This window comes from Aotus nancymaae, unplaced genomic scaffold (genome assembly GCF_030222135.1).
Source record: "Aotus nancymaae isolate 86718 unplaced genomic scaffold, 86718_ANA_hifiasm-v0.15.2.pri h1tg000028l, whole genome shotgun sequence".
Lineage (NCBI taxonomy): Eukaryota > Metazoa > Chordata > Mammalia > Primates > Aotidae > Aotus > Aotus nancymaae.
Window position 1 is genome coordinate 5203635 of NW_026988441.1, and position 15345 is coordinate 5218979.

At 55.6% G+C, this 15345-nt stretch overlaps 1 protein-coding gene across 1 annotated transcript in view; it reads right to left on the reverse strand.

The window, feature by feature from the left end:
- Positions 1-15345, reverse strand: part of MYH14 (myosin heavy chain 14) — a 107118-nt gene that overhangs the window by 34365 nt on the left and 57408 nt on the right. The window contains exons 20-27 of the mRNA XM_064381017.1: positions 14782-14851; positions 11898-12058; positions 9910-10018; positions 7391-7522; positions 6965-7171; positions 3979-4116; positions 3571-3694; positions 2795-2966 (exon numbers count right to left, since the gene is read on the reverse strand). Of these exons, the coding sequence (XP_064237087.1) occupies positions 2795-2966; positions 3571-3694; positions 3979-4116; positions 6965-7171; positions 7391-7522; positions 9910-10018; positions 11898-12058; positions 14782-14851 (1113 nt within the window). The remainder of the gene's footprint in view (positions 1-2794; positions 2967-3570; positions 3695-3978; positions 4117-6964; positions 7172-7390; positions 7523-9909; positions 10019-11897; positions 12059-14781; positions 14852-15345) is intronic.

Sequence of the window (15345 nt, forward strand, 5' to 3'; positions counted from 1 at the left end):
GGATGGGGAGTGGCTGCCTTTTTTTTTTTTGAGACAGGATCTCGTTCTGTCACCTAGACCAGAGTGCAGTGGCACGATCACAGCTCACTGCAGCCTCGGCTTCTCAGCTTCAAATGATCCTCCAACCTCAGCCCTCTAAGTAGCAGGGACTACAGGCACATGCCACCATGCCTGGCTAAGGTTTTAAATTTTTTGTAGAGACAGGGTCTCACTATATTGCCCAGGCTGGTCTTGAATTCCTGGGTTCAGGCAACCCTCCTGCCTCTTCCTCTCAGAATGCTGGATTACGGGATGAGTCCCTGCACCTGGCCATGATTGCTTAATACATACAGGGTTTCCTTCTGGGGTGATAAAAATGTTCTAGAGGCTGGCGCAGTGGCTCATGCCAGTAATCCCAGCACTTTGGGAGGCTGAGGCGGGCAGGTTACTTGAGGTCAGGAGTTCGAGACCAGCCTGGCCAAAAAAGCAAAACCCCATCTCTACTAAAAATAAAAAATTAACCACGTGTGGTGGTGGGCACCTGTAGTCCCAGCTACTCAGGAGGCTGAGGAAGGAGAATCGCTTGAACCCAGAGGTGGAGGATGCAGTGAGCCAAGATCACGCCACTGCACTCCACCGCACTCCACCCTGGGAGACAGAGCAAGACTCCATCTAAAAAAACAAGAAAATGTTCTAGAATAGAGGTGATGGTTACCCAGCATTGTGAGTGTGCAACATCCACTGAATTGTATGTTTAAAAAATGATTACTTTTATGAACTTCACCTCAGTAAAAAAGAAAAAAATTAACAAGAGTAATAAAAGTAGTAACAGAAACATCCAGCATTTACTGAGGGCTGAGCGTGCCAAGCGCCTGAGGAGCACTTTCTTCTTTAACCCTCATACTCACCCTAGGAGTAGCATCTGTAATTCCCCCATTGTGTAGATTAAAACACTGAGGCTAGGGAGCTGTGTCACCTGGGGGAGGTCACATGACTAGAAAGAGGGGAAGCCAGGATTTGAACCCAGAAGTCAGACTCGAAGATGTGTGTTCATGGCCAGGCGCGGTGGCTCATGCCTATAATCCAAGTACTTTGGGAGGCCGAGGTGAGTGGATCACTTGAGGTCAGGAGTTTGAGACCAGCCAGGGTGAAACCGCGTCTCTACTAAAAATACAAAAATTAGCTGGGCATGCTGGCGGGTGCCTGTAATCCCAGGTACTTGGGAGGCCGAGGCACGAGAATTGCTTGAACCTGGGAGGTAGAGGTTGTAGTCGCACCATTGTACTCCAGCCTGGACAACAAAGCAAGACTCTGTTTCAAAAAAAAAAAACAATGTGTGTTCTTAAACACACACACACCACGTTCCATCAACTCAAAGATGCACAGCTTTTCACATGTTAACATCTCTGAAAGGGAGCTATAGTTGTAATCAGGGGCGCCTGAGATTGCACGAAGCACAGTGCATAAAAAGCATGTGGGATACTAAGCACCACATCCAGCCCAGCACAGTGCATAAAAAGCATGTGGGATACTAAGCACCACATCCAGCGAAGCCCAGTGCATAAAAAGCACATGGGATACTAAGCACCACATCCAGCCCAGCACAGTGCATGAAAAGCATGTGGGATACTAAGCACCACATCCGGCCTAGCACAGTGCATAAAAAGCACATGGGATACTAAGCACCACATCCAGCGAAGCCCAGTGCATAAAAAGCACATGGGATACTAAGCACCACATCCAGCGAAGACCAGTGCATAAAAAGCACATGGGATACTAAGCACCACATCCGGCCTAGGCAGGAGCTCAGTGACTGTGAACGAGTGTATGTATAACTATCAAGCCTCCTAACATAGCCGGGCCACTTGTCGAATCTCGGCTGATTCTGGGCTGTTTGGTGTGGGGAGGCCAAGCAGGGGGAGAGGGAGAAATAGCAGTTTTTTTTAGACACAGTCTTGCTCTGTTGCCCAGGCTGGAGTGCAGTGGTGTGATCCTGGCTCACTGCAACCTCTGCCTCCTGGGTTCAAGCGATTCTCCTGCCTCAGCCCCCCGAGTAGCTTGGATTACCACGCACGCCACCACATCCAGCTAATTTTTTTATTTTTAGTAGAGGCAGGGTTTCACCACGTTGGCCAGGCTGGTCTCGAACTCCTGACCTTAAAGGATCTGCCCGCCGTGGCCCCCTAAAGTGATGGGATTACAGGTGTGAGCCATCTCCCCTGGCCTAGAAATAGCATTTTCTTTTTTTTTTTTTTTTTTGAGACGGAGTTTCGCTCTTGTTACCCAGGCTGGAGTGCAACGGCACGATCTTGGCTCACCGCAACCTCCGCCTCCTGGGTTCAGGCAATTCTCCTGCCTCAGCCTCCTGAGTAGCTGGGATTACAGGCACGCGCCACCACGCCCAGCTAATTTTTTGTATTTTTAGTAGAGACGGGGTTTCACCATGTTGACCAGGATGGTCTCGATCTCTTGACCTCATGATCCACCCGCCTCAGCCTCCCGAAGTGCTGGGATTACAGGCGTGAGCCACCGCGCCCGGCCCGAAATAGCATTTTCTTGTTCTCATTGTGCACTGAGTGTTATGCAAGTTGCCAGACACATAGAGTCTTGTTTCACTTTTCCCTTAACTTAGTGGGCCTGGAACTCTTGCTGTCTTCATTTGACAGAAGGGGACACTAGGGCTCGGAGGGGATGCAGCTTGTCTGTGGCTGGTGAGTGGCTCCACCGGGGTTCAGGAGCATCCGACTTGGGCACCCCACGCTGGCCAGCCGTGCACCCGTGCTGCTTACCCCACCAAGCCCACCCCACCCTGCACCTGGCCAGGGCAGCCTGCAGCTCCTCCTCCTTGCGGCCCAGCTGCGACCGCAGATCCTCTGCCCGCTGTTGCTGCTCCACCATCTGCTCCTGCAGCTCCGAGCTCTCCCCGTCCAGCCTCCGCTTCAGCTTCTCCAGCTCCTGGCGGCTCTTCTCCTCCTTCCGTAGGCGGTCTAGAGGCAGGGGCGGGGCCGTGCATGAGGGCTCCAGGCCTGCGCACCCTGCCACTCCCACAGAGACCACCGACCCCCAGCCGCATATAAGGCTAAGCTCAGCATCTCTCTTAACACCTTCTCCTCCTCCCACCTTCTCCGTCCCTCTCAGGGACTCTCCCACAACGTTGTCCTAGACCCTCGGCCAGACACTGACCTCTCCTCCTCATCCCCACTGACAGCCCATGCCTCCTCCCTCTGACTCTCTCTGCCCTGTGTCCACAGCCCTACCTCCTCCCTGTGCCCCCTCCTTTCTGTTTCTGATTCTAAGTCAACAGCGAGGGACAGGGAGACAAAAAGGTGTCCGAGACAGACAGACAGTGGGGCGGTCAGAGGGAAAGAAAGCAGAGCAACTCAGGACACCGAGCAGAGAAAGCGAGTTGGATTTAGAGACGCGTAAAGAACTCAAGGGGCTGGAGGACACGCGATCCGCCCTGAGCCTTCTTTCCTATCCCATTTAGCAGACACAGCCACGGAGGCCCGTGGCACATGGGGCTTGTGTGGCGCCTCCCATCGGAGCACACACGGACACCTACAGCTCCCCACTGGCTGGGCGGGCGCTCACCCTCCATGTCTGCGATCGTGGCCTCATATTTGAGCCGTAGCTTATTGAGGCTCTTGACCTTCTCCTCCTCCTCCGCCGCCTGGGATGAGAACTCGGCCAGGCGATCTTCCAGCAGCTTCCGCTCCTGAGGGGTGGGGGGCAGTCAGGAGCTGGGCCGGGAGCAGCCCCCACCCGACCTGCAGCTTCTGATGTTGCTCTCCTGTTTCTGCTCCTCTTCCCCCTTCTCTGACCTTCCTCTCCCACCGTCTCCCTCTTCTTCCCATTCCCTGGGGTCTATAGACCCATCCCACCCCCACCAGTGCACACCTGTGAACTGCAACGTGGTAACACCACGGCTTGAAGTTCGCCGTTCATTAAGCCACCAGTGCATCCCCTCCCCGCTTTCCCAGCTGCCCTCAGGCCCCCAACCTTGCTCAGCTTCGAGTTCTGGTCTTCCAGGAGCAGTAGGTCCTCTTCAAATTTCTTCATCTTTGCCTCTGTCGTCACCTTCTCCAGCTGCAGCTTCTGCCGCGCCCCCTCCTCCGCCTCAAGGTGGGCCTCCAGCTCCTGGAGCGGGGAGGCAGGAGGGGTGAGGATACACCAGCCAAGCGACGGAGTGCCAAGGGGAAGGATGGGGGCGGGGAAGTTCCATGGATCCCCAGGGCTTGTGGTTCAGAGCGTCCGCCCTGGGTGAGGCTGGGAAGGATCAAACCCTTACTGGCTGATGGCTCACGCCTGTAATCCAAGCACTCTGGAGGCCAAGGCGGGCGGATCACCTGAGGTCGGGAGTTCAAGATCAGCCTGACCAACATGGTGAAACCCCGTCTTTAAAAAGAAAAAAAAAAAAACCCTTACTGGCTTTGCCATTTCAATCATTAGTTCAACAAGCATTTATTGAGTGCCTAGTATAGGCCAGGCACTGTTCTAGGCGCTGAGGATAGGTAAAAGTGCCTGTGCTTCTGCAGTGAGAGATGACCGTGCCACTGCGCTAAAGTCTGGGTGACAGAGTGAGGTCTCACCTACGAAAAAAAAAAAAAAAAAGGAACACCTATCCTTGTGCACATTACATTCTTGTGTGCGGGGTTGGGGGTACAGATGATAAACACTAAACATAATAAACAAATTATAGAAATGGGTACTGCCAATGTGACAGTCATCAGGCACGTGGGAAATCGATAATTTTATTTTTTGAATTTATTTTATTTTATTCTGTTTAAAAGAAACTTATTTTTAAGACGGAGTTTTGCTCTTGTCGCCCAGGCTGGAGTGCAATGGCTCAATCTTGGCTAGCTGCAGTCACCATCTCCTGGGGTTCAACTGACTCTCCTGCCTCAGCCTCCCAAGTAGCTGGGATTACAGGCACCTGCCACCACACCTGGCTAATTTTTTGTATTTTTAGTAGAGACAGGGTTTCACCATGTTGGCCAGGCTGGTCTCAATCTCCTGACTTCAGGTGATCACCGGCCTTGGCCTCCCAAAGTGTTGGGATTACAGGTGTGAGCTGCTGTGCTCGGCCTATTTTATTGTTTTGAGATGGGCTCTCACTGTTACCCAGGCTGGACTGCGGTGGTGCCATCACGGCTCCCTGCAGCCTTGACCTCCTGGGCTCAGGTGATCCTCCCACGTCACCCTCCTGGGTAGCTGTGACTACACTATAGGTGTGTGACACCATGCCTGGCTAATTTTTGTTTTTGTTTTTGTAGAGAAAGGGTTTCACCACATTGCCTAGGCTGGTCTTGAACCCCTGGGCTTAAGAGATCCTCCCAAAGTCCTGGGAATATAGATTGAACCACTGCGCCCAGCTAAGACTCAATTTTGTGTGCTGCTTTGACATTTGGTAAAAGTGGGAGGGCCTCAAATGGCCTAACCACAGTCCTCCTGCTCCCTCTGCTCCCACAGATAGGGTCCTCCAGCCAATTAACCCTCCTCATCCTGGGGACCAGGCACAGTGCCTGCTTATCCCTGAGAAGCACATTCCAGTTCCCTGCCAGCCCATGGAATTGCTGAAACAAACCAATCCCATTTCCCAAGGCACCCAGGGGTCATCTCCACCTGTTGTTGCTACAAAGCCTGTTTCCCACAGCCCCTGCGTGTTCACTCTGCTCTAGAGGGCACCGCCCATGTGCCCATCTATGGTGTGGTGTTGGCCCCCCTCAGGCTATGAGCATCGTATATTCAAGAAACTGCTGTCAATCAGTCTCACCTGTCTGGTGTCTGGTGCTGTGTGCTCGGCCATCCCCATAAACCTAGGGCAGGGTCCCTCCCTCACCAATGGGGTCAACAGGAGTTAATTAAAACACTACTGGGCCAAGTGTGGTGGCTCACGCCTGTAATCTCAGCAGTGTGGATGGCTGAGGTGAGCAGATCACCAGTCAGGAGTTCGAGATCAGCCTGGCCAACATACTGAAATCCCATCTCTACTAAAAATACAAAAATTAGCTGGGCGTGGTGGCACACACCTGTAGTCTCAGCTACTTGGGAGGCTGAAGCAGGAGAATCGCTTGAACCCAGGCAGCAGAGGTTGCAGTGAGCCGAGATCGTGCCACTGCACTCCAGCTGGGTGACAGAGGGAGACTCTGTCACACACACACGAAAAAATTAGCTGGGCATGGTGGCACATGCCTGTAATCCCAGATACTACTGGAGAGGATGAGGGAGGAGAATTGCTTGAGCCTGGGAGACGGAGGCTGCAGTGAGTCAAGATGGCACTGCCACACTCCAGCCTGGGCAACAGAGCGAGACTTCATCTCAAAAAAACAAAAAAACACAACTGAGCTCTTGAAATGAGGCTGATGTGGACTGATGAACTGAATTTTCTGTTTTATTTACTTTCCTTACTTTAAATTTAAAACAAGACACCCAATCACCGAAAAGCTTTTAAGCATGTTTAGAACAACTTGGGCATGTGAATCTAGTTTTTATAAATTGTAGAAATTATAAAATAGAAATACAGATCAAGTATTTCCGATGAAAATTTAGCAACTGAATTGAGATGTGCTGTAGTGTAAAATACACACTGGATTTTGAAGGGGAACCATGAGGGCAGCCTGCCCATGAATGAAACCAGGAGATGCAGAGAGGGGGAGTACTGAGGACATTGCCTGAATGCCTGGATCCAGCCATGCCTGAAGCTGAGGCTATCACTTGAACGCCTGGAACCAGCCATGCCTGAAGCTGAGAAAATCGCTCGGACACCTGGATCCAGCCATGCCTGAATCCAGCCATACATGAATTTCACACATTCTAGGGTCTCCTGTTATCTGAATAAAAAAATGTATTCTTTTTGTAAATTCACCTAGAACTGAGTTTTCTACAAATTCATGGCCCAAAGACACATGGTTTGGAGAAGCAAAGGTGGGTGGGGGTGGACAGAGGGGTCCGGAGGGTGGCCTGCTGGGCACGCAGGGGGCCAGACCTGAATGTGCTGCTGCAGCCTCCTCTTCTCGGTTTGCAGCTGGCGGCTGCACTCCTCCTCCTCGCCCACGCGTGCCTCCAGCTCTGACACCACCAGCTCCAGCTCCTGCTTCCGGGCCGCCAGCCTCCCCCGCGTCTCCTCGGCCTCTGCACACAGTTCTGCCTCTGCTCGCAATTGCTCTGCCAGGCGGGTGCGCTCCTCTTCCAGCTGGAGAGTGGGTGGGAGGCTAGTGGTCACCAGGCAGTGCTCCCAGGGCGACCCGCATTGGAGCAGCAAACTAAACAGCCCCAAACCCCGCCGTACACCTTAGTTTGCTCCCATCCTCCAGTTAGCCAGCCAGAAGCCCCGCCCCTCACACCTGGCTCCACCCACGGGACACAGCCCCACCCCAAGACACGCCCCCACGCTCTAGCCCCGCCCCCTCACCTCTGCCATGCGGCACCGGAGCTCCCCAACTTCGCGGAGGCTCTGCTGCTGCAGCTCCTGCACTTTCTGCAGCTCCTGGGCCCGGGCCTGCAGCACCTCATCCTGCCGCGTCACCTGCAGCAGTGGCTTCACCTAGGTGGAGGTGAAATGGGGTGGCATGGCTGACTTCCAAGGTGGGAGGCCATCTGACCCAGGGGCTAAGACCTCACACTCTTAGTGGAGTCCGAGTTCGTGGGTTCAAATCCCAACTCCTCCACCTACTAGCTGTGTGTCCCCGCCTTGGCAACAGTCCCTGGTCACAGGCCTAGAACACCACTAAATATACTATTGGTATATACTGGTACAGGCAAGCACCACTAAATATACTATTGATCTATCTAACCTATCTGGCTAAAGGATCCCTGCACACCCAGGAGACACTGTGGACCGCGGCTGCTGCTATATTCTGTGGAACGGTGTTTCCTTCCTTCCTTTCTTTCTTTTTTTTTTTTTTTTGATGGAGTTGCACTCTGTTGCCCAGGCTGGAGTGCTGCAGGGGTGCGAGTGTGCTCACCGCAACCTCTGCCTCCTGGATTCAAGTGATTCTTGTGCCTCAGTCTCCTGAGTAGCTGGGATTACATGCATGTGCCACCATGCCCAGCTAATTTTTGTGTTTTCAGGAGAGAGCGTTTCGCTGTGTTGGCCGGGCTGGTCTCGAACTCCCAGCCTCAAGTAATCTGGCCACGTCAGCCTCCCAAAGCATTGGGATATCAGCATGAGCCACCATGCCTGGTCAAGGGCCAGTGTTTCTTAAGCCTGTTAGTCCCAGGTCCTTAGTGAGAGATGTGCTTTACATGGCATGATTCAGGCTGCAGTGACACCTGTACACACAGAACTAAAACAAAAGGTTTACAACACCTCATCCCCTTGCTAAGTGAGACTCGCTCTGATAACTTCTGTTCTATCCTTTTCTACTTCGTTCTACATAACTCTATTGACTCTTTTCCACTCCACCCAATTTTTTTTTTATTTGTTTGAGATGGAGTTTCGCTCTGTCGCCCAGGCTGGAGTGCAGTGGCACAATCTCGGCTCACCGCAATCTTCACCTCCCCAGTTCAAGCGATTCTTCTGCCTCAGCTTCCCGAGTAGCTCGGATTACAGGCGCTTGCCACCATGCCCAGCTAATTTTCCCGTTTTTTTGAGACAGAGTCTCACTTTATTGCCCAGGCTGGAATGTAGTGGTGTGATCTCAGCTCACTGCAAGCTCCACCTCCAGTGTTCAAGTGATTCTTCTGCCTCAGCCTCCCAAGTAGCTAGGATTACAGATACGTGCCACCACACCCATCTAATTTTTGTGTTTTTAGTAGAGGCAGGGCTTCACCATGGCCAGGCTGACCTCGAACTCCTGCTCTTGTGATCCACCTGCCTCAGCCTCCCAAAGTGCTGGGATTACAGGTGTGAGCCGCCACCCTCAGCTTCTGGCTGTTTATGTACTCCACTCAGTTGCTGTAGCTCAGATGCAGCTGCAGACACCACGCTCTGCTGAAAGGGCTTTTGCAAAAACAGCCATCTGACCCACAGGCCACAGGGCAGCAACTCCTGTCCCAGACTGTGGGCTCCACGGTGGCAGGACCTTGTCTCTTTATTCACCATTTATCCCCAGACCCTTTAAAAGTTCTAGGCACATAGTAGGTGCTCAGTTAACACTGGCCAAGAGAACGCAGGCTGATCTCTCAGACATGGAGTTCAGAATTACATTACTGCCCCCAAACCTCCATCCTCCTCTGTCCTCTCCAATTTTGCACTGGGGGAACACCCAGTCCGCGAGCACCACCGTGCCCGGCGACCTGGCTTTGCGCCCTCTGCTTTGGGTAGGCATGAGATGCCAGCCTCGCTCATGTGATTGGTTCTAACTGGCTCCAGGATGGTCACATGACTCCAGCTGGGCCAATGAGCACGAAACCTGGGAATCTGGCTGGATCTCTGTGATAGGAGAGACCAAGCTGGCCCAGGGGTTTGGGGGCAAGTCTCCATCTGCTGGCGGCCCCTGAGTGGGAAGCCTCAGTTGATGATCACCATGGAGGAGAGCCACGTGAGAGGTGCAGAACGCCGGATACTGACGTCACTGTTGGGACCCTTGTGCAGTAAAGGGTTAACTCAGCACGCCTGGGCTGCCCAAACCCCGCACATTCCTAAGGGAGGTCTGGCCCTTGATGGGCTCCTGGGAGGTCACCTCTGAGTCCTTGGAATGTCCCCTCCGATAAGACTGTGTTTACCTGGGGCCCAGTGGGGTCTGTGGGGGCCCTGGATCCAGGTGCAGACCTCATTGTCTTGTATCTTTGATCCGTGTTGGTTCAAGTCAGATTTTCCTTGTCACTTGCTAACTAAAGAATCCCAGCTAGCAAAGGCTGGGCCGACGGGCCCCATTTTACTGATGCAGACAACTGAGGCCCACATGGAGGAAGTCACGTGTCGAGCAGACCAAGCCCCGAGGGCCCTGTCCTCTGCCTGCTGGGACCACCTCCCCCGGCCACCCTCACCTTGGTAAAGAGCCGCCACCACTGCCAGTGTCTCAGCTTGAGGTAGGCCGCGCAGTTCCGCTGCATCACCCTCAGGGCACTCTGCTGCTGCTGGCGCTTCTGGAAGGCCCTGGGTGGGGAAACGGGTGAGGGGCACAGTGGGGGCTCGGCTCCTCCAGGCGCCGTCCCCTTAGCAAGAGAGCCAAGCTCCTTTTTTTTCATTTCTTCTTTTTGAGACAGAGTCTCGCTCTGTTGCCCAGGCTGGAGTGCAGTAGCAAGATCTCAGCTCACTGCAACCTCCGCCTCCCCGGTTCAAGCCATTCTCCTGCCTCAGCCTCCCGAGTAGCTGGGATTACAGGTGTGTGCCATAACAATCTCGGCTAATTTTTGTATTTTTAGTAGAGATGGGGTTTCGCCATGTTGGCCAGGCTGCTCTCGAACGCCTGACCTCAAGTGATCCACTCGCCTCGGCCTCCCAAAGTGCTGGGATTACAGGCGTGAGCCACTGCGCCTAACCAAGCCAAGCTCCTTTCACTTAGTCAGCCATCATAAAATGCCTACTGTGTGCAGGCGCTGTTATTATTTTTAGATCTCACTGTGTTCTGGTTGTTCGCCCCCCCTTCCCCCAGCTCTCTCTTTGCTGTTCCACAGCCCCAGCCTCCCTTGCCTGGACCCTCTGTCCAGCCTCCTTCTCCAGCCTCTCCTATCAGAGGGTCTTTTTACACCGAGAGCTGACCCACCTCTCCCTGCTCCCAGCCCTCCGTGGCTCCCTAGCTCCTCTGGATGAGGCCCCACTCAGTGTGGTGTTTGCGTGCACCATCTTTTCCTGCCATGCTATTCTTTGAGCCAATTTTTTTTTTTTTTTTTTGAGACAGAGTCTCACTCTGTCGCCCAGGCTGGAATGCAGTGGCACGATCTTGGCTCAGTGCAAACTCTGCCTCCCGGGTTAAGGCATTCCCCTGCCTCAGCCTCCTAAGTAGCTGAGATTAAGGCTAAGTTTTGTATCTTTAGTAGAGACAGGGTTTCACCATGTTGACCAGGCTGGTCTCGAACTCCTGACCTCAAGTGATCTGCCTGCCTCGGCTTCCCAATGTGCTGTGATTACAGGTGTGAGCCCCCATGCCTGGCCTCTCTGGGCCATTTCTAAGGAGGAAGGAGACTCTCCCGCAAACTCCCTCATTCCCGAAGTGTGCCAGGTTGAAGTGTGCCAGGCTGAAGTGTGCCAGGCTGAAGTGTGCCAGGCTCCTGCACTGTTGTGCCTTTGCATACGCTCCCTCCCGCCCTCAGCACCTTTCCCGCTTTCCTTCATCCACCCGGTTGTCCGGTGTGGCCTGGGGAGCCATGGCCTGCAGCAGGGCCTCCTGGCTGCACCTCTATGGACCCTATCAAAGCAGGTCTCGGCTGGGCACGGTGGTTCATGCCTGTCGTCCCAGCACTTTGGGAGGCCAAGGCGAGTGGATCGCCCAAGGTTAGGAGTTCAAGACCAGCCTGACACAACATGGTGAATCCTCGTCTCTGCTAAAAACACAAAAATTAGCCGGGCACGGTGGCGAGTGCCTGTAATCCCAGGTACCCAGGAGGCTGAGGCAGGAGAATGGCTTGAACCCAGGAGGCAGAGGTTGCAGTGAGCTGAGATTGCACCACTGAACTCTAGCCTGAGCAACAGAGCAAGACTCTGTCTCAAAAAAAAAAAAAAAAAAGGCAGGAGAGCAGACAGCTTGACCTGGATTGCCCTGGGCTGTCTCTGGAAGTCCTGCACCCTGGGAAACCCAGTCCCAGGCCCACTAGGACAGCTGGTCACCCGATGGCTGAGTCTAGCCTCTGTGTTGCAATCTTACTCTCTACAGAGCCTGCCCAACCAAGAAGCCTGGGCACCCGGCAGCTCCACCCACCTGCTCTTCAGTCCCGCACCCATCCCAGAGGCCCTGATGCCTGGAGCCATGTGGTCACCCCTCCCTGACCCAGCCTCGGCCAAAGGGATCCCGGGAGAAACGTGGCCCCCACCCCACCTGCGAGCCAGGTAGCCCCGGGCAGCCGCCTGGAAGGACACGATGATGTCGGTGACCTTCAGGTCTCGCTCCTCTTCCAGCTGGGCCAGGACCCCAGCCCGGAAGAAGATCTTGCTCTGTCCCACGCGATAGAGGTTGGGGTCCAGTTCCAGTGCCTGGATCTGTGAGGGGTGGGAGAGGGGTGATGATGGAGAGGGGATTAATGGGGGGTTGATGGGGAAGGGAGAGTGATGGGGGGTGACTGGGGAGGGGGTGGTGATGAGGGAGAGCGGTGGGAAGGGGTGGTGATTGCAGAGAGGGGGTGATGGGGGAAGGGGGTGATGTGAAGGGGTGATGGGGGAGGGGAGTGATAGGGAAGGGAGTGATAGGGAGGGGGTGATGTGGAGGGGGTAATGGGGGAGGGGAGTGATGGGGAGGGAGTGATAGGGAAGGGAGTGATGGGGAGGGGGTGATGTGGAGGGAGTGATAGGGGATTGATAGGGAGGGGAGGGGAGTGATGCGGAAGGTGGTGATGGGGAGTAATGGGGGAGGGGAGTGATGGGGAGGGAGTGATGGGGGAGGGGAGTGATGGAGAGGGAGTGATGGGGGAGGGGAGTGATGGGGAGGGAATGATGGGGAGGGGAGTGATGGGGAGGGAGTGATGGAGGAGGGGAGTGATGGGGAGGGAGTGATGGGGGAGGGGAATGATGGAGAGGGAGTGATGGGGGAGGGGAATGATGGAGAGGGAGTGATGGGGGAGGGGAGTGATGGAGAGGGAGTGATGGGGGAGGGGAGTGATGGGGAGGGAGTGATGGAGGAGGGGAGTGATGGGGAGGGAGTGATGGAGGAGGGGAGTGATGGGGAGGGAGTGATGGGGGAGGGGAATGATGGAGAGGGAGTGATGGGGGAGGGGAGTGATGGAGAGGGAGTGATGGGGGAGGGGAGTGATGGGGAGGGAGTGATGGGGGAGGGGAATGATGGAGAGGGAGTGATGGGGGAGGGGAGTGATGGAGAGGGAGTGATGGGGGAGGGGAGTGATGGAGAGGGAGTGATGGGGGAGGGGAGTGATGGGGAGGGAGTGATGGAGGAGGGGAGTGATGGGGAGGGAGTGATGGAGGAGGGGAGTGATGGGGAGGGAGTGATGGGGGAGGGGAATGATGGAGAGGGAGTGATGGGGGAGGGGAGTGATGGAGAGGGAGTGATGGGGGAGGGGAATGATGGAGAGGGAGTGATGGGGGAGGGGAGTGATGGGGAGGGGAGTGGTGGGGAGGGAGTGATGGAGGAGGGGAGTGATGGGGAGGGAGTGATGGGGGAGGGGAATGATGGAGAGGGAGTGATGGGGGAGGGGAGTGATGGAGAGGGAGTGATGGGGGAGGGGAGTGATGGAGAGGGAGTGATGGAGGAGGGGAGTGATGGGGAGGGGAGTGGTGGGGAGGGAGTGATGGGGGAGGGGAATGATGGAGAGGGAGTGATGGGGGAGGGGAGTGATGGGGAGGGGAGTGGTGGGGAGGGAGTGATGGAGGAGGGGAGTGATGGGGAGGGAGTGATGGAGAGGGAGTGATGGAGGAGGGGAGTGATGGGGAGGGAGTGATGGGGGAGGGGAATGATGGAGAGGGAGTGATGGGGGAGGGGAGTGATGGGGAGGGAGTGATGGGGGAGGGGAATGATGGAGAGGGAGTGATGGGGGAGGGGAGTGATGGAGAGGGAGTGATGGGGAGGGGAATGATGGAGAGGGAGTGATGGGGGAGGGGAGTGATGGGGAGGGGAGTGGTGGGGAGGGAGTGATGGAGGAGGGGAGTGATGGGGAGGGAGTGATGGGGGAGGGGAATGATGGAGAGGGAGTGATGGGGGAGGGGAGTGATGGAGAGGGAGTGATGGGGGAGGGGAGTGATGGAGAGGGAGTGATGGGGGAGGGGAGTGATGGAGAGGGAGTGATGGGGAGGGGAATGATGGAGAGGGAGTGATGGGGGAGGGGAGTGATGGGGAGGGAGTGATGGGGGAGGGGAATGATGGAGAGGGAGTGATGGGGGAGGGGAGTGATGGAGAGGGAGTGATGGGGAGGGGAATGATGGAGAGGGAGTGATGGGGGAGGGGAGTGATGGGGAGGGGAGTGGTGGGGAGGGAGTGATGGAGGAGGGGAGTGATGGGGAGGGAGTGATGGGGGAGGGGAATGATGGAGAGGGAGTGATGGGGGAGGGGAGTGATGGAGAGGGAGTGATGGGGGAGGGGAATGATGGAGAGGGAGTGATGGGGGAGGGGAGTGATGGAGAGGGAGTGATGGGGGAGGGGAGTGATGGGGAGGGAGTGATGGAGGAGGGGAGTGATGGGGAGGGAGTGATGGGGGAGGGGAATGATGGAGAGGGAGTGATGGGGGAGGGGAGTGATGGGGAGGGGAGTGGTGGGGGAGGGGAATGATGGAGAGGGAGTGATGGGGGAGGGGAGTGATGGGGTGGGGGAGTGGTGGGGGAGGGGAATGATGGAGAGGGAGTGATGGGGGAGGGGAGTGATGGGGAGGGGAGTGGTGGGGAGGGAGTGATGGAGGAGGGGAGTGATGGGGAGGGAGTGATGGGGGAGGGGAATGATGGAGAGGGAGTGATGGGGGAGGGGAGTGATGGAGAGGGAGTGATGGAGGAGGGGAGTGATGGGGAGGGGAGTGATGGGGGAGGGGAATGATGGAGAGGGAGTGATGGGGGAGGGGAGTGATGGAGAGGGCGTGATGGGGGAGGGGAGTGATGGGGAGGGTTGATGGGGGAGGTGAGTAATGGGGAGGGTTGATGGGGAAGCGGGGGTAGGGAGTGGGGGTTATAGGGAGAGGTAATGAGGAGGGGCAATGAAGTGGAGATCCCAGCCCCACTCCCCCACCACCTGGGCCCCTGCACACACACACCAGGCTCTGCCCACCCACCATCTTTTCGCAGGCCTGCTTCCCATCCATGAAGCCCTTGGGGATGGCGTTGGGCGTCAGGATCTCATACCTGCAACGAGCAGGGAGGGTGGGGAGGAGAGAGTCACGGGAAACTCCCACCTAGTGCCAGAGTCCCACTCTGAGTCCAGGCTCGGGGCTCAGAGTGACACACAGCAGGAACAGCGGTGACAATGACAAGGACAGTCACAAAACTCACATCTGAGCATTCATGCCACCAACAAGGACAGCAACGTCGCAGACGATCCACTGCTTCCGTGTTTGGTTTTGTTTTGTTCTGAGTGACATGACTTTGCCTCACGGCAACCTCTGCCTCCCGGGTTCAAGCAATCCTTCTGCCTCCCGGGTTCAAGCAATCCTCCTGCCTCATCTTCCCGAGTAGCTGGGATTATAGGAGTGTGCACCACCCAGGCCCGGCTAATTGTTGTATTTTTAGTAGAGACAGGGTTTCACCGTGTTGGCCAGGCTGGTCTCAAGCTCCTGACCTCAGGTGATCCACCTGCCTCGGCCTCCCAAAGTGCTGGGATTACAGGTGTGAGCCACCGC